General features: G+C 41.2%; 1 protein-coding gene across 1 annotated transcript in view; it reads right to left on the reverse strand.

Moving 5' to 3' along the window:
• Window positions 1–9,217, reverse strand: part of AKAIN1 (A-kinase anchor inhibitor 1) — a 28,107-nt gene extending 18,890 nt beyond the window's left edge. Inside the window, exon 1 of the mRNA XM_074943128.1 lies at window positions 9,114–9,217. Coding sequence (XP_074799229.1) covers window positions 9,114–9,129 — 16 coding nt within the window. The 5' untranslated portion in view covers window positions 9,130–9,217. The remainder of the gene's footprint in view (window positions 1–9,113) is intronic.
• Window positions 9,218–21,468: the final 12,251 nt, after the last annotated feature.

The raw sequence follows: 21,468 nt of genomic DNA on the forward strand, positions 1-21,468 counted from the left end.
CTCAAAGAACTTTACAAACTCTAATTAAGATTTATAACAACATCTGTGTGGGGTAGGAATTATCCTATCTTTCTTTAGATGGAAAAAGAATCAGTGAGGTTAAGTGACTTAACCAAAGCCAGTGACAGAACAGGAATAGAACTAAGATCTCCTAGTTCCCACTCCCCAATCTCTTACAAACTATATATGCAGTTAAAGATACCTGGCATCCAAATTACCAACATGATAGCTGCAAACAGCATTGTTTCTCATTTGAATACAGAGAGATGGGTGAATTAATGTGAAAATATTCTTGACTGGCCTAGAACCCCAATGGTCATCTTGCTTGCTTAGTGAACACAAACATGAGCTTTTTCTAAATGTGAATGGAAATGCTCTTTGAATTTTATATATATATATATAACTGCTTAATATCCCTAATTGTTAAAGGGCAGTTCTACTCTGAAAATGGCATGTGTGTCTGTCAATTTGTGTATCAGATGTGCTCAGTCTAAAAGTGAAGACATTTTTTTTCTCAGCTGCCCACACTGCAAGCTGGACCCTTAGGCTCCTTACTAACATTTACTCTGACCCACTAACACACATTAAAACTACAAATTGTCTCATTTTACTTTGTGTTAGTTACCACTTGTTAACTAACACATGCTAAAAACACATTTTTCCTAGTGTGGATTTACCTGAGGTCATTTTCCCTTATTGTATAACAAGGTAAATTCATATCTGATTTGTTATCCATTATTCCCTTTAGGGGTCTTTCAAGCTGGGTCACTTTCAGATGATATATACATAGTCTAATATTGAAAATTGCACAGTTGAATCCTGACTACAGGAGAGTTCTTCCCTTCTCTCACTCTAACCAGTAAAAGGAGATGACCCTTTTTGGAACACAAGTTAAAAAATAACAAACCACTGCATACTTTTGGGAAAGAGGCCTGGTTATTTTAGAAAGCCAGCAGAAAATTAAGCCTCTTCATGAGGTCTCTCGGGAATTCAGACTGATTATTTACAAGCAAGGTCACAACTGACAATAAAGCAAACAAGATTATGTACATGTGGAGTACTCCTTCAATCAGTGACGAGTATTTCTCTGAACAACAGCAGCTCCCCTCTTAGGAGGCTATCCTCTTTTCAAGTGCTGTCAGAAATTGGGTGCAGCTGACCTGCTTCCTTTCTGTGAACTCCTTTAGGTCCTACTTGTCACTCTCCAGACGAAGGCAGGAAACCTCAGTCTGCAGGGGGTTGGGGGAGGAAATCATAACCAGGAAGGCTTTTTTATGGGCTAACATATGTGCACCGCCTTCACACTGACAAGTTATGAATGGATGCAATAATCAATAGTGACCATTTCATGTTTTCAGCAGCTGCTCTAATTAGAAAAGCAAGCTAGAGTTTGTTGTAGTACTATGTTAAAGATGCATCTCACAAAGAGCACCATTGTAAGTAGCATACAGTGCATCACACATTCTGCCTCACACATTTGTGCATCCCTAGAAAAGAAATATGGGCTCATCTTATTCCTTCGGGCAGAAGATTCCAAGATCTCTTGTAGACAGAGGTAGAAAGAATCTTCTGATAATGCTACTTCAGAGATTAATGAGGTTGGATGAGAGCAATACAGAGCTCACCTGCCCGGACTTCATAGACTGAAGAAACCTGAAGCAGTGTACTGTTAAGGTCAAACTATTCATTTCTGCCAGCACTGACACAGATACTGCTTCAATGACAATCTTTTAAAATGTAATGCATGCTATTCTGTATAAGTGTACAGACTACTAGAGAGTGTGTGTCAAGGCCGATTCCTCACTCTGGCACTTCAAGTGCAGAAGGTGGGGCCCGCAAAGATTCTAAAAATTAATACTGGCCACTCCAGGCTTGTATTAAACTCCCAAGGTTACAGCTTTTCTCTGACCTTGAAGGGGTAGATGCTGCCACCACCCAAGTGCAAAAACCCCCTTTTTGGAACCCAGGAAGGCACACTTGGGAATTCCTTCCTGTGGAGTACCCTCAAGCCCTTTCACCCCCGACCCGGGGAAGAGCTGAGAAAGAAAACAAAGGAAATTAGCTGTTGCCACCAGCTAATAAAACAACATGTGCACAAACCTCTTAGGACACAAAAATTCAATCCCGTCCTTAAAAAAGGTAAATTTTATTAAAAACAAAAAGAAAAAAATACATCTGGAACTCAGGCTTTTTGCTAGGTCTTAAAAAAACAATTACAAAAATGAAGTATCAAGATAGCTCTCTTGAGGTTCAGCTTAAAGGTTACAAGCAGAACAAAAGCATTTGGGGGTTAGCACAGAGGAGTCCACAAGCCAATAAGAAAAAAAAAGATAAACCTAATCGCATCTTTCTAGACATTCCCTGATCTACTTACATATTTGGGGGTTTCAGATAAGTAGTCTCTAGGTATGATCTGATGGTTTTTCATACCTGGCTTAAAGCTTCCTACAGCATAACTCAGCCCTGTTCCTGCTTTGGTCTCCTCTCTCCGGAGAACAACAACAGCAGACAAAGGGGAAGTTTTTTTTACCAATTTTAAAAAGTTCTAGCCCTCCTATTGGCTCTTTTGGTCAGGTGCCCACTCCCATCTTTTTACCTATGGGCTTTTTTTTTTTAACCGTTTACAGGTAAAGCAAGTAGAGAACAGCTACTAACAGGGATTTTATAGCTAACTGGCTGGCTGGGTGTCCATAAAAGGGAGCTATCCCCCACTTAATTTATCACAGAGTGTGTATCCTGATCATAGACTGGCCACTTTGAGGCAACTTATTTCAGCCAGTCAATATATAGATTAATTTTTAATTTGAAAATAATTTTTATTTAACTCCTTATTTGTACCCTTAATACAAGGGAGCCCAGGTTAACAAGAGTACAAGAATAAATCCAGCTTTCACTATAGTTGATAGTACATTTAGGTGAATTTATTTCTCATTAATGTTGCTATACTGAAACCACTGGAAAATGAGGTATCATTTATCCATAGAGCAAGTACAGCAGACATTAGCAGAGCAATTTTCTCTAGAAGAACAATTCCCATTCTGACCTGGAGGGAAAAACTGTAGAGGTAAGAGTAACTCATTCTCTTTTTCCCATTCACTGCTTTACTTCTCTGCTTAGTAGATGCAGATTATTCCCAAGGCCAGTAGTGGATATGTCTGGAACAAAAAAACCCACCAAAACCAACACTAAGACCATCTCATTTAACATGACCACTGCACAGAAACCTAATTGCCATTATTTCTGGTGGTCGCTAATGACCTACTTTGGATTCAGCCCATTTACCTGGAAGTGAAAGGTGCCTTCAACTATTTATCTGAATTTGTCTTAATGTATGATCAGGATAATTTAAGAAAATAAATTGTATTTCAACTCTCACTATATTAACACGTTTAAGATTTTTTTCTTGACAAATTAAATTCAGATCTCAAATTAATACTTGAGCTAATTCTGACCACCCCTTAATCTTCTTGATTTTGTTGTATATTTCAGGTACTTGTTTGGGATTGCCTGCATAATTCTCCCATAGCTTAACCACTCAGCCACACCAAACTAATTGCAATACAACCTTTATATCATACTGTGCCAAGCTTGTAGGGTTTGCAAAACCTTATCTTATGACGAGTAGAAATGTTGCTATACAATGAGTTCTGTCAATCCTGAGCTAAGGAGCAATAATCCTACACTAGGCATGCTTTTAAATCTTACATTGATCTTCACGAATTGGCTTCTCTTTTTACCTTCGTAAGAACTGACTAGAATATTGGAGGGCAACATTTACAGCCATAAGGGATTTTGTATGATAACCACTAGGCACCTAGTTCATGCTCTTCCCTGCCACTGCTACTTTCAGGGGTCAAACTTCCTTTGGAGGTAAGGCAGTTCTAGCTGTGTCATGATAAGGAACTAAGACCTACGACTGAGAATCTTACAATAAGGCATCTTCAGAGAAGCAAACTTACAGATATGTAATTCTCTCTTTGTTTCTTACTCCCCTAAGGGCTTGGGCAGTGCACTGGAGACAGAGTTTAGAATTGAGAGCAGCCACTGCAATCATAAGTAACAAGCAAAAACCACCATGTAGTATCATGTGGTCACATCAGACTACACACCAGACCCCAATCTCTGCAGCTTTTAAATTAGACAGGATTATGACTATTCAGACGAGTAAAAACATCTGTTTAAGTAGGCAGCTGCTATTTCTTCCATTGCATTTTAGAACATAAGAACATAAGAATGGCCATACTGGGTCGGACCAAAGGTCCATCCAGCCCAGTATCCTGTCTGCCGACAGTGACCAATGCCAGGTGCCCCAGAGGAAGTGAACCTAACAGGTAATGATCAAGTGATCTCTCTGCGGCCATCCATCTCCACCCTCTGAAAAATAGAGGCTAGGGACACCATTCCATTTTAATGTGACTTCTAAAATGCCTTTGGTACAGGATGCATTCATAATCTGCAGTGTCGGCATGCAAGTTAGCAATACTAATAGCTTTAAACATTTTACGAACAGCTGTGTTAGTGACAGAGTTATTGTTGCAGCAAAATGGTGTTGAGCAGTGAATACCATGAAGTAAAAGTCCAAGCTAGTTAGACGTTATAGAAATGTGCTTGCTCAGTGATCCTCATATAGAAATACTGCCAGGTTTAACTAACCCCAACCTTTTCTTCCCTCTTTCATGACTGTAAGCACCTTTACAGGTAGAAAATACTAGGTATTAAAGGGCTATAATCTAGCAGAGAAAGGTGTAACAAGAACCAATGGCTGGAAGCTCAGGCCAAATAAATTCAAATTAGAAATTAGGCACAATTCTTTTTAACGGTGAGGATGATTAACCACTGGAACAAGCTACCAAGAGGAGTGGTGGATTCCCTATCTCTTGATCTTCAGATCAAGATTGGATGCCTTTCTGGAATATATGCTTTAGCCAAACACAATTTCTGGTTTACTCAGATAAATTATTGGGCTCAATACAAGGGTAACTGGGTGAAATTTAATGACCTGGGATTACAGGAGGTTAGACTAGATGATCTAATGGTTCCTTCTTGCTTTAAACTCTAGGAAAGTACCATTCTTGGCAACTAATAAAGATGCAATAAGTTTTATGCAAACTTACAATTATCCCAACATTAGATCATTAGCAAAATAAACACATTTTTATATATTTAACATTTTCAGACTCACTTCTGAAAACAAAAGCATTCCTTATGCAGGAATATACACATACACAGTTTGAAGGATTAAAACAAAATAGATCTGAGTGCAAAATAATGTTAGACAATTGCCTTAAAGTATGAAAGCCACATTCTTTTTGCTCATGCCTAGACAAATCAAAATGACTGGTTTTGATTCAATATTTCCACATGGGGGGAAAAATTCACATTTGGGTTGAGAATAAGCATGAACGGCTACAACCTGAAAAATAAATTATGATAAGTTACTGAAAATACGATATTGGAAAGTAATTCTTAGTGGTACTATAATGTACATTTAAAATTGTTATAGAATGTGTTAGAAACATTTGTAAGAGACGTAATGAAATGTTACCTTTATTTTGAAATAGGCCTATATAAAATTAATGTTTATATATGAATATCTTAGGTTGATGATGGACAGGAGGAATTAGTTTGTAACAGCTAGGTAACAACACTGTATTGTCACTTTATAGAATCATCGTTTCCTAGTTTGTGCCAACTATTGAATGCTTTAATAATTTGGTATTCATTACACTATGAAAACAAAGTGGTAGTTAGTGGAATTATTTATAATAATTGGCTTTATATAGCATATAGTTTTGCAAGCTTTTTTTTTTTTTAATATCTGAAATTCATTTTTAAGACAGACTGCAGTTTGGGCAGTGCAGAGTTCATTTTCTTTTGACCTGACCCAGGTCCATTGCAGTCTCCCATCCACCCAATGACACAAACGGGGGGCGGGGGGGAACTAGTCCACTCTGTAGGCTGCCTGAAGTATTTTTGCTGAATTCAGCAAGCAGACAAAACTTCAAGACATAGACCCCACGGTTTGGTCCTGGCTGAACTGTACTGCAGCCATGACTTGGGGTGAGGAAGGATTTCACACCTCTTTTACAGCCTTCTAATTTGGGCCAACAAAAGGCCAATTCACTCATTGGCATGAGTTAAAGCAGTAACAACTGGGGTTAGCCAGAACACAAGGGTCCTTTGTCCATGCCACCTTTTCATGGACCATACACCTTCCACTGTGAGGAGAATAGCATAGAGGAGCTACACCACCAGAGGATGTCCCCTACATTGTAGGATCTCCAGGTACCTGTATGAAATGGCTTTACAGTCCCTGTACATTGGCAAAGAGCCTGGCCCATAGTGTCTAAATGATTAGCAAATCAACCAATGCAGTGAACCAGAGTAAAACAAACAAACAAACAAAAAAATCTCTGCCCTTTGGATTAGCTTCTCCACTCCCTGGCACCTTGTATAGTCATTTATACCTATCTTCTGTGAATTAAAAGTGGGTGTAAAACACGATCACATCAAAGTGGTAGCATCTTATGCCCATTTTGCACAGGTGTAAACGAGACACATGGTGGAAGTCAGTGAAGAATTAGGCCCATTTTCTTTTGAACACTGAAAGATGCCCATCATTTACAGGCTTTGATCCATCAGGTCCAATGATTTATAGGTACCTGTATATTGGTAGCAGTGGGTGTGAGAATTTAAGGTAATAGATATAGGTAGCCGGAATTTAAAGGAAAATATCTATTTGTCAAGAGTCAGTTGGGTTAGCCTTTTAAAAGTTCTATTTAAGTCAGAAGATTTACTTCTATTTCACAATTTATAATCTAGTATAAGTTTGTGCTGTGGAGTAACTTATTCATTATTATTTCAGGAGTTGATAGATTTTTCTGAATATAAACAAAATGAAGCTATAGCTGGCTACAGCTAAATAAGATGCATTATCCTAAATCCTATTATTTTCTGGAACCAATGGCTACTAGACATTAAATTTAAGGAAATAACTGTATAACCATTTCCAGTTATACAAACAATCTTTATGTGCTGTGAAAGGCACATAAATGAAACAGAGTACCAGCTCATACATAATAAGATAAGAGCAGAAAATTTAAGACAGAATGAAACTCCTATTCCAAAGCAAACGTGGAAAGTGTTTTGTAGCACAGCTACTATAAGAAAGGTAAAGGTTTACGAAATATTTCCCCAATCTTCTTATAAAATTGTAAACTTCTTGTATCTAAAGTAGAAATAATACTCAGACTGATCTGTAATAAGAAAACTGCATATAAATAAAAATGCAGTCCACTCAAGCTTTTTCCTTTCTCATTTTAGGATAATGTCAAACTCCCATGATTGATTTCTAACCTCCTAGATATCCCTGTTCGTTACCTTATCTATGATATGGCACCAATTGTCGTAAGGGAACATGACTGTTTGAAACAGAATTTTTGCATAAAACAATTTCCTATTTATGGATTAGCATGTGAAAAGAAAGTTCTGTGTAGCACAAGATATCAATGGAAGATTTGTTGTCAGTTTATTGCCATCCTTTCGGGGGGGGGGGGCGTTGTTTTCATTATTTTATCTCTTGCTGCAGCACTCCAGTCCCATGGTGCTTTTTTACAATGCCATGTTTAATGGTGAGAGACATCTGGACTGTCAGATAAAAGGAGTGTGAAGGGATGCTACAATAAAAAGAGTCTGGTTCAGTTAAGACAAACAACTTGTTTCCTTGGTTTTCTTTCCAATCCAAAACATTGGGGGGGGGGGTATCTAATTAGCAAGCAACTGGGCAACTTGAAATACACGACTAATATTTTGAAAACAGATAATTTCTCAAAATGCTGTGTCTTTCAGTTGTCAGGCTAACCGGTTCAACCCAAACAGGCTTTTTGAGGCTATTATATATAGCCTTCCAGCATTTCAGACTCATATCCCTTTAATTGACAGGATACAGACTCTCAAAGCAAAAGAAACTTGAGACTAGGAACATGAAAACTTTAAAAATTAAACCCTCTCAAATTACATCCCTCTTATCTCACTTCTGCTACACTGGTCAGGACCAGTTATACTAGTACCCTAAGTTTTAGGGAAGAAGTGAAAAGCAATAAGCTCCCCCTGACAAATGCCATTTTATACAAGTTACGTTGACCCACACCACCCTGATTTTCTTCAGTGTGTCCCCACCCCACCAAAATACACGGAGTCCAATGCAACTCCGGTGATGATCTTTTCAGCAATGATTCTGCATCTTAAGCCTCTAGGGCCAGATCCTACAAGACGCCCCGTGGAGTTTGTTTGAGTGAGGATCGCAGGAGGGGCCGGAGGGAACTCCCCCATTCGGATACTCTAGATCTCTTTAGTCGGCAAGTAACATTTTCAAAAGGACCTGAGTGACTTAGACGCCTAGCCCCGAGGGAAAGCCTCTGGCACTTCCCTTTTGAAAAGGAGAGGTAGGCTCCCCCCTCACTTGGGCACCATGCTGTGCCCGCTCTCTGGTACAGCTGCTCCCTTGCCTGCCCGCAAGGAGCTTTCTCCTGACAGCAGCCACCTAGGTGACCTTTTGTTTCTAACTTACCCAAGTTTAGCCCTAGGCAGCCTCCCCTTCTCCTCCTCCTCCTCGGTGTAAGGACCACCACCCCTGCTAGCAAGACTGTGCATTTTCTTCTCTTCCCCCTCCCACGAGCCTTTCCAGCCTCCCTCCCTCAGCCCCCCGGGCTGGAGGCTGGTCTGTCGCGCTGCCCCCCAAGCAGCTGAAGCCAGGCGCACTCAGCAGCAGAGCCTGAGCCCCAGCCCCACCGCCGGCAGAGCATCCCGTGCCCCCGCCAAACTTAGCCCTGCGCGGGGGGTGCCAGGTGGCCCCGAAAGCGGCTCCAAGGGGCGGAGGGTCTGGGGCTCCACCCGGCGATTGCCCAAGGGGACCGCAGCCTCCGCGAAGCCAGGCGCGCTCTGGGACCCCCCACCCCCACCCCAGGGTCTGCAGGGGCCGGGCGCGGGAAGCCGCCGGCGAGCGTGTGGCGCTCCCAGGTGAGTAGCGAGGGGATGCTCAGCCCCCTCCCCAGGAGAGCGGGGCCCGGCCCGCCAGCACCCGCTCACTCGCCAGCCGAAGGGCAGCGCGTTACCTGGAGCAAACACCATGCTCGTGTCCGGCCGGGCGCCGCGGGCAGGGCGGGAGGAGGCGAGAGGGCCGGCGCGCCGGAGCCGGCGGGGGTGTCGCAGGGCCCCCGGCACCTTGGACAGCTCCCAGCCTTGGCGCTTCCCGATGGCAGGAGGCTTCCCCGGCGGCGGCGGCGGCGGCGGGACGCGGGCTCCCTCCACAATGCACCGCTCCGGCGGCAAGGGGAGGAGGGGGACCGGGACTCGGCGCACTCCTCGGTCCTTCGCCTGCTGCACACGCGAGTCCTGCGCAAGGAGCCAGCGCAAGCACCCCCTCAGCCTGGCGCAGCAGCGGGAGGAAGGGGAAGGCGGGCGAGGGACTAGCAGCGCTTCCCAGCGGGGGCAAGCTAATTGCTCCTCATTAACTCCTGTCAGCGGCCCCACTGGAAGCTGCCTGACATTTAGGGATTTGCCTTTCGACCGCCGTCTGCAACCCTGGCTAATGGGCTCAGGCTTCGTGCGTTTAGTTCCCTAGGATTAAGATTTGAAAGACTTCACAAGTTGATCTCCTGGGCTGGCCGCCGTCTACCCAGGCGCTGAGGCGTTTAGGCCACGCGAATAAGGAAAGAAGAAATGTGAACGATGGAAAGAGGATGGGAGAAATAAAGAAGAGGTTGCTCATGCCCCAGAGGCCAAATAAAGGGTAGAAGGAGACACGGTGGTGGAGGAGAAAACAGTTCACTAACTTTTGGACCTCCCAGTCTCTGTGGTTGTTATGAGGGATACAATTTAGCACCCACGTTTCTGGCAGAGCAATTTCTTCATCTCCACAGTGGAATTTAGAACAACCCTGGGCAGACAGAGATCGAACACAAATGGAGGGGAGCCACAAATGGAGGGGAGCCGCTTGTACAGGGACACCTGGCCCTGCTTGGCATGTTCACATGCAGGCTGTTCAAGCAATACAAATTAAGCAATGTAGAAAGCAGGCGGCAAAAGTGCATTTCTGCATTGTGCAATACATTTTTGCATTTAATCTTCATAATTGACACAGGCTTCTACAACCCCACCTTCAACTTCCTCCTTTTCTACTCAGCCATCTTTCTCTCTAACCCACCCCCCTTCTTCCCCAAAAGTGAAATTCAGGACTCTGCCTGTGAGTTATGGAAATCAAATCAACTTCTAGTTCTTAACATACATTTTTTAAAAAAGAGGTCATTCACACCTAATAGTAAATTAACTCAAATGTGGAATCACCACACTCTTTTACTGATCTTTTAGTGATATCTCCCACTATTTCTTACTGCTCTTTTTCAGGAAACTACATTTATCCTGGTTATGGAGCTATCATTACTGCCCTCCAGGCTCCTTTTCATCCACCATCTTCTCATATTTTGCCTCCTGGCTGCCCTCATCCTCAGCAACTTCAATTTCCCTATGGCTATCCTGTTCATCCCATTAGCCATGTGACTCCTTGATCTCACATCTTTGCCTGCGCTTCAGCTCTGGATTACTGCTCCCAAAAAGCCACTCACCTGACAGTCTTCTCTAAACCCTGTCCCATTTGATCTCTCCATAGCTGAGCTCCCTCTCTTTGACCACAACCTCTTCACCTTCAGCATAACCAACCTTCCATCAGTTCAAATTCACCCCAGTTCTGGAAATTGTTATGGAGGCCTATGTGAAATAAGTTAGTCTTAGTCCAATTCCTAGTAGATAAGGCCTGGATCCACAAAGGTACTTAAGTGCCTAAGTATCAGGTTTAGGCACGCTGATCCACAAAACTCCCACTTGGCTGGTGCCTAACCATATAGGCACCTAAACTCACTCAGCACCTAAGCATTCAGCAATAGAAGTTCTGTAGGCAGAAACATAGGTGCCTCTGGGCATGTGCACTGCTGCCTCATTCTAGGTGTCTGGACCCAAAGAAATTAGTCAGGGGACGCTAGATGCTCAGTGTCATAATGCCTAAATTTCTTTGTGGACCTGGGCCTAAAGTGGCTTTGTCATACATAGAAAGCATGATATTAGCACAAGTTAGCACCTGTATTGGTAGTCTCAGTAGGAAGGTCAGGGATTGATTAGGCATGCTATCATTCCTAAGAAGTTCAGTGGTCTAGGTCAAGGCTAAGGCACAGTTTTAGGATAGCACAGCAAAATTTGAGAAGCTGCTTTAGTTTATGATGTACACTTATGTGGACTCTTTCTTTGAGTTTCAAGTATTTAATGGAGATTTGACCTCAGCAGAAAGAAATGAATTCAAAATCTGCTTATTCTAAAATAAAACCTATTCATTTCCATTGCTATTAACTAGACTATTGATGGGGTTACTGGTGTGTCATACAATAATGGGTTCCTGGAAGGAGAACAAGAGGTGGTTGGAGAGGTGAGGGGGAGAGAGGGAAGACATTTTTTTTGCTTAATGAAGCCTGTTTCCAAAAAAGATTTTCAAAATATTGTGTATTATCTTGTGACATGAACTTCCATAGTTCCCCATTATAACTCTGGGTAGATGTGTTGGATTTGTTAAGAAACTGAAGGGGTTTGGTTTTTTTTTTTTTGTTGAAGGACAGGTGATTGCTACCCACTGTTTCTATATGAAGTTGTTTAATCATTTATTTGATTATTGGAATTCTATATTTAACCTCAAATTATCCAATGAGTAAGACAGAGTGGACATTTTATTTCAGAACCTTAGCATTTCTGGTTCATATTTAATGCCAACACAAATCAATGCTTTCTAGACTATGATAAATATAAAAGGCATCTTATGGGTTTTTTCCTATCTAATGGAAAAAAATTTAAATACAAGATTGTGTCACAGCCTTGAATATTTTTTTAAAAAATGAGATGGAATACAATTCAGGACACATCATCAGAGAAGTGGAATCAATAAGTACTTACTGAAATAATTGCAAAGGGCCTAGTTCTGTACTGAATGGTTATACTCAAGAACTGAAGTATTAATGGAGAGAAGATTTGCCTTCCATGTAGGCAGCTTTTCAGCTGCTGATAGACACAGTAGGCAAGAATTATAATTAATACAGCACATGCTTATCCAGAGAAAATACAGTAATAATGATTGATCTCTCATTCAACTGCAAGTCAGTGAAAAAAAATACCATGCACGGTCAGGTTACTGAAAAAGGACCTTAACATTTTAGGACCACATATTATGCCAGATACACTGTTATGTAGCAAGAAATTTGTATTTGCTCATTTAAAGGGTACTATCAATGGGGGGGGGGGGAGATAGGGGAAGAAATCATATATCTGTGTGAAAGTTTTGTACCTGCTACTGTTACAACACCTCAGATTACTAAAACTGACCAATAAATTAGTGAATTTTTGTTTAGTCAGTTTCATTGTTTCCCTTGTATATCAGTCAGGTTCTTCCTGGCTGAAGAGACCCGTATAAACGTCAATAAAAGAGCTGAAAATCCCTTATCAAATATTTTAAAGGATTGTTTTAAAAGTTTTGACCTATTTAAAGGGTGCTCCATCAGGAACTGTATTTTTGTAAAATGAGTCAGTAAAAAAAAAAAAATCAAGTTGATAGTGTCCCTTTAAATCACATAAATATTTCATTAGATCTCCTGTTATTTAAGCTTCTTGTCTGTACATTGTAATGCTATGGTTTTACTTCTAATCCCTTCATTTTAACCCTGATAAATGCCATTATTTGGTCATACAAATTCATAAGCTTAACAATAAAAATATGATCCCCCCAGCACAAATAGACACAAGTTTATTATTAATACATTTTTGATAAAGAAAACTATTTTAGATTAAGAACCTCAAGATAAAATGAAGTCATGCTTGATAGCTCTTTAAATGTTATTTTTTCCAATTGGAATTTTGATTCCCAGCTTTTGGGAACGATGAAACTCTTTCCTATCAGTCCCTCCAGAAACTCTCGTATTCTTGCACCTGAATTGCTACTAGCTCTAAATTTCAGTTAGCATGATCTAGCAAAGATGTTCAAACATATTTCTGCTTTTTAAAGAGTTTCCATTCCTTTCTCCTTCTGTATTATTAAGTGCCCTCCTGAGTTGCTTGTGTGATACCAACCACAGCAAACCATATGTAAGAGGTTTATGGAATCAGTCAAACAGCACATGAAAACATTTTATGGTATCAGAAAGGTAGCCCAGATATTTTAAATTATTTTATAAAAGCTTCCATCCCAACACTGAGAATGAAGCAGACTGGTAGACATTGTCTTGTGTAAGCGAATGCCCCTTTTTACCCCAACCCACCAAAAGCCCAAAGCATAATCAGATTGCTAATCTAATCAGTAAATTGGTTGAACTATTTTAGATACTTTATAGGGCTGGGTATTATTGTCTTATAAACTTTAACCTCTTTTTGGAATTTCGTGAATGACGGTCAGATGAAAGCCCTAACCAATCAACACATAGTTCATAGCATGTGAAACTAAAAGGAGGCTGTCGTGAAGATGTCATTGGAACTCAGTGTCGGTTTGAAAGATCGGATCAATTAACAACTTGTTGTTAAAGTGATTTACATGAATGTGAAAACTAGTAAGTAGCAATTGGTGTAAGTAACCATTTAGTACTGGCCTAGATTAATGCCTCAGTAATTAACAATAAGCACTGAAATATACAGAGGTGGGGGAAAAGAACAAAGGAGAAAATGAAATCCAGAGACAACTTGAAAAGAAAATAACAGAAGAATGGCCATACTGGTGAGACCAAGAGTCATCTAGTCCAGTATCCTGTCTTCCAACAGTGGCTGTATCAGATGCTTCAGCGGGAATGAATAGAACAGGGCAGCTTATTGAGTGATCCATCCCCTGTCAGACTCAACTTCTGACAGTCAGAAGTTTAGGGTCACCCAGAGTGTAGGGTTGTGTCCCTGACCATCTTGGCTAAGAACCTTTGATTGACCTATTTTCCATGAACTTATCTAATTCTTTTTTTAACCCAGTTTTACTTTTTGTCTTCACAACATCCGCAAGCAACCAGTTCCACGGGTTGACTGAGCATTGTGGGAATAAGTACTTCCCTATATTTGTTTTAAACTTATTTTAAACTTACTGCCTATTAATTTCATTGGGTGATCCCTAGTTCTTGTGTTATGTGAAAGGGTAAATAACACTTTCTTAGTCATTTTCTCCACACCAGTCATGATTTTATAGATCTCTATCTTATCCCTCTTTAGCAGTCTCTTTTCTGAGCTGAACAGTCCCAGTCTTTTTAATCTCTCCCATATGGAAGTTGTTCCACACCCCTAACCATTTTTGTTGCCCTTCTCTGTACTTTTTCCAACTCTAGTATATCTTTTTTGAGATGGGGAGACCAGAACTACATGCAGTATTTAAGGTGTGCTGTAGCATGGTTTTATATACTGGCAATATGATATTTTCTGTTTTATTATCTATTCCTGTCCTTATGGTTCCTAACAATGTTAGCTTTTTTGACTGCTACTGCACCTTGAGCTGTTTTCAGAGAACTAGGTACATTCTTGATGTAATCTTATTTGAAAAAAAAAAAAAAAAAAAAGGTACACAAAGTCCTGTTTCCATGAACACCATGGAAAATGAATAACAGCAGACAGTTTCCTTGCTCAGAAATCCCCAAATGTGTCACTGCAGTGAGTTCTTTGTCTAAGAAGTTGGGTCTCTCTGCTTCCTTTCAGGGTCACACTCACAACTTTCTGTTCTGGCTTGCTCCTTCTAACATACAACCTGTAACCAATATTTTAGCCCCTGGTTTGCAAACAGGGGAACCTCTTCTGATTTAGCTCTGCCCTGGCAATGAGCCACATGTGTCTATAGTTATTTTTACTACATAAAGGGTCTTAGTTGTTCCTTCTGTTGAGCCTATAAAGGACGACTTGACACATCCATTGGCATTAATGAGGTCTCTTGATTGTCTTTGGATCCAAGACACACATCCTGACAATGATAGCCATTTGTACCCATCTAAACACAAAATTCCCCCACCCTATAAAGAATGGTCATATAAATATAATGAGGTACATACTGAGTTGTAACTTTTCTTTTTGACTATAAAAACAGTAAACAAGACACCCCTTTGGCTTCAGCTGGATTCCCCTTGAAAGAAGGCTACAGAATCCAGGCCATTTAACAGAAAGAAGAATGCAATAGGAAGAAGAAATGCAACACAGTGGACAATACTATTCCACGACAGATGGGAAAGGATCAAAATGGAATTTGTGAGACAGCTCCTGGAAAACTCTCTTCAAGGGTGTCCTCAGTCCTTTTAGGCTACTTAACCAAAAGACAAGGTTCATAACAGAAAACAAATGAAACAGAACACCTAGATTTTGAGACCCACTAGTCTGGGAGTGAAGAGCTGTTTCCGGTGATCTGAAAAAAAAAGTGTGTGTGTGTGAGTGTGTGTGAGAGAGAGAGAGAGAGAGGGTGTCTATCATCACCCCCACATCTGCCCTTCCCCCTGCCCAGAAATTAATTATACTCCCCAAACCCCAATTCTTCCCCCTTGTCAGTTCTGCCCCTCTCCCTAGCCTCACCTCTGCTCCTCCTGGGATAATTCAACCCTCTCCCCCAGGCCTGCGGGCTGCAGCAGAGTCCCCTGTCCCCCTTCTCGGGCTGGGTGTTGCAACGAGACAGGGAAGGAGTGGAGTCATACTGAGCGTTGGGCTCTTTATCTTCTTCCCCCCCACTCCCTCCTGTAAGAAGGGAGGGTGAGGGGAGAGTTCTGCAGAAACCCTGATTGACCTCTCTTCCCCAGGAGGTAGGCAAGTGGGGAAAGCAGCCAATCAGAGAAGGCCAACCACTAACCCAGGAACCTATCCTTGCAACAAAGCTCGTTGCCAACTGTGCCCACATATCTATTTAGGGGACATCATCACAGGGCCTAATAACATCAGCCACACTATCAGAGGCTCGTTCACCTGCACATCTACCAATGTGATATATGCCATCATGTGCCAGCAATGCACCTCTGCCATGTACATTGGTCAAATTGGACAGTCTCTACGTAAAAGAATAAATGGACACAAATCAGATGTCAAGAATTATAACATTCATAAACCAGTCGGAGAACACTTCAATCTCTCTGGTCACGCGATTACAGACATGAAACTTGCGATATTACAATAGAAAAACTTCAAATCCAGACTCCAGTGAGAGACTGCTGAATTGGAATTCATTTGCAAATTGGATACAATTAACTTAGGCTTGAATAGAGACTGGGAGTGGCTAAGTCATTATGCAAGGTAACCTATTTCCCCTTGTTTTTCCTACCCCCCACCCCCCGACGTTCTTGTTAAACCCAGGATTTGTGCTGGAAATGACCCACCTTGATTATCATACACATTGTAAGGAGAGTGATCACTTTACATAAGCTATTACCAGCAGGTGAGTGGGGTAGGGGGAGAGAAAACCTTTTGTAATGATAATCACCCATTTTTTCATGGTTTGTGTGTATAAAAACGTCTTCTGTATTTTCCGCAGTATGCATCCGATGAAGTGAGCTGTAGCTCACGAAAGCTTATGCTCAAATAAATTGGTTAGTCTCTAAGGTGCCACAAGTACTCCTTTCCCCTATGTGATACTAAAGTTGTGCACCACTCAGTGACCCAGCTCACTGCTTAGAAATTTTATTTCCCAGATCTGTGATCCATTTCCACCTGGTGCATTTTAAGTGCTACAGCAGCACTTACCCACCATGTCTGCTGCATTATATTTGCACCTATTAATTGGATCCAGTTTCCCCAGCCTCTGCTCCCTGAAGCACAAGTGAAATATTCCTCTGCGTCCTAGGGCCAGAGATTAGCTGTTTCATAAGAGAAACTGGAAATTGGGGAAACATAAGGAACATCTTTTGGGACCCAAAGGTCCTGTACTGCCCAGACCAGAAGTTGTTAATGGGAAACAGTCATATATTTCTATGATGCAGTCGAAATATACAAATATAGACTGGATGTAGATTTAAGATACAGATTAGATTAAATTTAGCATTTAGATTTAGGATATAGTTTACAGCAGTGATTTTCAAACTTTTTTTCTGGCAACCCAGTTGAAGAAAATTCTTCATGCCCGCAACCCAACAGAGCTGGGGTGGAGGGGTTTGGGAGGGGCTCAGGGCTGGGGCAGAGGGTTGGGGTGCAAGGGTGAGGGCTGCAGGGTGGGGCCAGGAATGAGGGGTTCAGGGTGTGGGAGGAGGCTCTGGACTGGGGCAGGGCTTGGGGTATGGGAGGGGGATAGGGTTCTGGGCTGGGGGTGCAGGCTCTGGGGTAGGGCCAGGGATGAGGGGTTCGGAGTGCAGTAAGAGGCTCCAGGTTTGGGGGGGCTCAGGGCTGGGGCAGGGGATTGAGGCACAGGATTACCTTGGGTAGCTCCCAGTCAGCAGTGCAGCAGGGGTGCTAAGGCAGGCTTCCTGCCTGTCCTGGCACTGTGGACAGTCCTGCGCCCTGGAAGCAGCCAGCAGCAGGTCTGGCTCCTAGGCAGAGGCACACAAGCAGCTCCTCACAGCTCTCACCCGCAGGCACCGCCCCCTCCCCCACTCCCATTGGCCGGGAAGCCAGTGCTCAAGGTGGGGGCAGTGGGCGGAGAACTATTGCTCCCCCACCTAGGAGTCGGACTTCTGGCTGGCTGCTTCCGGGGTGCAGCGCGGTGTCAGAACAGGTAGGGACTAGCCTGTCTTAGTTGGGCAGCACCGCCGATGGGACTTTTAACAGCCCGGCCGGCGGTGCTGACCAGCGCCACTGCAACCCAGTGCCTTACATTCCGTGACCCAGTACTGGGTCTTGACTCGCAGTTTGAAAACCATTGGTTTACAGGTAGTAAAAACATGTCAATTGATTGTGGTAAACCATAGCTCCTCAGCATTAGGCATCCCCTAAGGTTACCCGCAACCAGCTAACCAGTTTTTCAATACAACTTGTCCTGTCCAGAGGTAGCACAGTCTGATGATGACCCAGCACGTGTTGTTCATTTTAAGAACACTCTCACTGCAGATCTGGCAAAACACAAAGAAGGTAACAATGTGAGATTTCTAAGGATAGACACAGCACTCAAACCAAGGTTTAAGAATCTGAAGTGCCTTCCAAAATCTGAGAGGGATGAGGTGTGGAGCATGCTTTCAGATGTCTTAAAAGAGCAACACTCCAATGTGGAAACTACAGAACCCGAACCATTAAAAAAGAAAATCAATTTTTTGTTGGTGGCATCTGACTCAGATGATGAAAATGAACATGTGTCGGTACGCACTGTTTTGAATCATTATCAAGCAGAACCCATCATCAGCATGGATGCAAGTCCTCTGGAATGGTGGTTGAAGCATTAAGGGACATGAATCTTCAGTGCATCTGGCATGTAAATATCTTGCAATGCCAGTTACGACAGTGCCATGTGAATGCCAGTTCTCACTTTCAGGTGACATTGTAAACAGGAAGGGGGCAGCATTATCTCCTGCAAAGGTAAACAAACTTGTTTGTCTGAGCGATTGGCTGACCAAGAAGTAGGACTGAGTGGACATGTAGGCTTTAAAGTTTTACATTGTTTTATTTTTGAATGCAGGTTTTTTTGTACATAATTCGACATTTGTAACTTCAACTTTCATGATAAAGAGATTGCACTATAGTACTTATAATGGGTGAATTGAAAAATACAATTTCTTTTGTTTTTTACAGTGCAAATATTTGTAATAAAAAATAAATATAAAGTGAGCACTGTACATTTTGTATTCTGTGTTGTAATTGTAATCAGTATATTTGAAAATGTAAAAACACCCACAATATTTAAATAAATAGTATTCTATTATTAACAGCACAACTAATTGTACGAATAATCACGATTAATTTTTGTAATCGCATGATTAATCGCAATACATTTTGTCAATCGCTCGACAGTCCTATTTTTTGTACATTATACCTTTTTTTGTACAACTTGTTGCATATATTGACTGAAATCCTGGTCCCACTGAAGTCAATGGCAAAAGTCTTTTACTTCAGTGGAACCAGGATTCACTCTGTGAATCTGACACAGTGCCAGCTGTCTTTGGAAATGAGTAAGTATACAAACTTTTAATTTATTTGGAGTATTAACTACATCTTATAGCTAACATCACCTATACATTTCCATTCTAAGACTCCTTCTAGAATTTTCAGTTTTGGGCAGAAATTTTCCAAGCCTAGTCATTGTCTGAGATTGAAATACTTTGGAAAGTGAGCAGAAGTTGTTCAGATGTTTTTTAGAAAGGAGAGGAGAACGTATACAATTCCCAAGAAAAAGAACCACCCTTCTGTGTATTTGAACAGGTATAGAACAGAAACTGCTGGGGACAGAAAGCTGACATTTGGCAGAGAAAATAGTCCTCAGGGAAGATAAATGCCTCAGTGTTTTAGTACATACTGTTGTTGTAGCTGTGTTGGTGCCCAGGATATTACAGAGACAAGGTGGATGAGGTAATATCTTTGCTTTGATTTTGCCAAGTTATCAAGTCTGAAGAACATGCACAGGTTTTTTGTTGTGGTAAGAGATTACACTTTTATCTCCCAACATCCTAAAGGAAATCAAGCATGGGTAAATTACTTGTATAAAGAAAAAGCGTAGTGAATTTGTGCACTGAGATCCCAATCCAGCAAAGCTCTTAAGACAAAATCTGTTTCTAAATACTAGCTTCCCTGAAGAACCTCATCACTACTACTCTCTGGAATAAATAGTGATTCTAGAAATTGTGGAGTGTAGGTAACTAAAATTTAGCAGAAAGCCTAGTACCCAATTCTGCAGCCCTAGCAGTAGTCCCATTGCTTTCAACGGATGTACTGCTGTGACTGAGGGACTGCAGGATTGAACCCCAAATTATGTACTTATGCAGCTGTGCAAATCATTGGGAACAAAAAGGTTTTGTCCTATGTAAACTGTAATTATTACAGTATGTTTTATTGTTATTTTTTCCACTGCAATACCTTATCATATTTTGAAATTATACCGAAACAAAGAATATACGGGAGAAAATATTGCAGCTATTTTAAAAAAAGACTGAAAATAAAGTTTAAAACATTTTTATCTCACTATAGCTATTAAATTATTGAAAACTGAAACAAATCTGTTCCTCATTCCTTAATGGTGTATGCATTAGTTAATTATTTTATGGCATTTAATATGTGGTGAACTGTGTTTTAAGAAACAAACAAGATTAAAACTTTGCAAGCACCAGGGAAGAAAGGTGCAGCTCACATTCTGAATCTACCACCTTTATCTATGCTTATATACAACAAACCCCAAAATACTTTTACACTACTAATTTAGTTCCTTCCTTTGTGGGAAGCTATAAAATGAAATGAGTACTTATTATTTGACGTTGCAAAAATATAAAATGGATAGTTGGTTTACAAACTAAAAGCGCTAAATGTAAAACAAAGAAACATTTAAAAAAATATATCGGACAAAGTCCAAAATTTACATATTCTAAAATATTCAATTCATGTTTTATTTACAGAACAATGTTCAAACTGTTGTTGGTATTTTAATATAATTGCTAAAACTGTTGATTACATGAAAGATACACAATGAAGTTGTAACAAAAATGATCAGTTACAAAAATGTTATTTTCAATTTCTATTTAGAAATGCAAGAGGTGATTTACCACACTATAGTTTATAAATACTTGTCTGACAACTTTTGTGTGTCATGGGTCTCTTAAGTGACCAATTTATTCCAACCTGATGTGCAAAAGAGTGCATTTTTGCCCATTTATAGTTGAAATATAACATTGATAATAATTATATTATTTACACTTAAAATAAAGAAGTGTTCATGTTCCTTAGGATCATTTTAACAATTAATACTGTGAAGTTGTAACTCCCTATTTCCATATACAGGAGACAGCTCAGTCTGTAGTATTTTAAAAGTTTTGTTGAGATTGTGGTAAATTAAGGAACAATTAACAACCACTTCCCACCCCTCCCACCCCAAACTAAAACAAACAAAGCAAAATAAAACCTTGCCTGAATGATTTCAAAAATAGATTTCACAGATTCTGAGGCAATGATAGTTGGAAACGCTGGCCAAGATAATCCCTTCCCATGGGAGATTTCTCAGAGGATAAACATTTTCACACAGATTCCCCTGTGGAGATCTTTCTACACACAATCCTACTGGGAGGTGCCCCCTAAAAGGCCATGGAACCTACCCTTAAAGTTGCAGGCAGCGATCTGCAGGGTGCCTGGTACCAAATCCCTCCCCTTAACAGCACAGCTAGTTCCACTGAGGTGTATTTCTAGAGACATCCCTTCATAGAGGTGCCAAGTTTCTAATCTGCCCAGGAGTTCTCGACCCCTGGCTCTGCCCAGGCCCTGCCACCACCCCACCCCTTACTCCAATGCCCCACCCCCGTCCTGCTTCTTCCCACCCTGTCTCTTCCC

Source organism: Natator depressus, chromosome 2 (assembly GCF_965152275.1).
Source record: "Natator depressus isolate rNatDep1 chromosome 2, rNatDep2.hap1, whole genome shotgun sequence".
Taxonomy (NCBI): Eukaryota; Metazoa; Chordata; order Testudines; family Cheloniidae; genus Natator; species Natator depressus.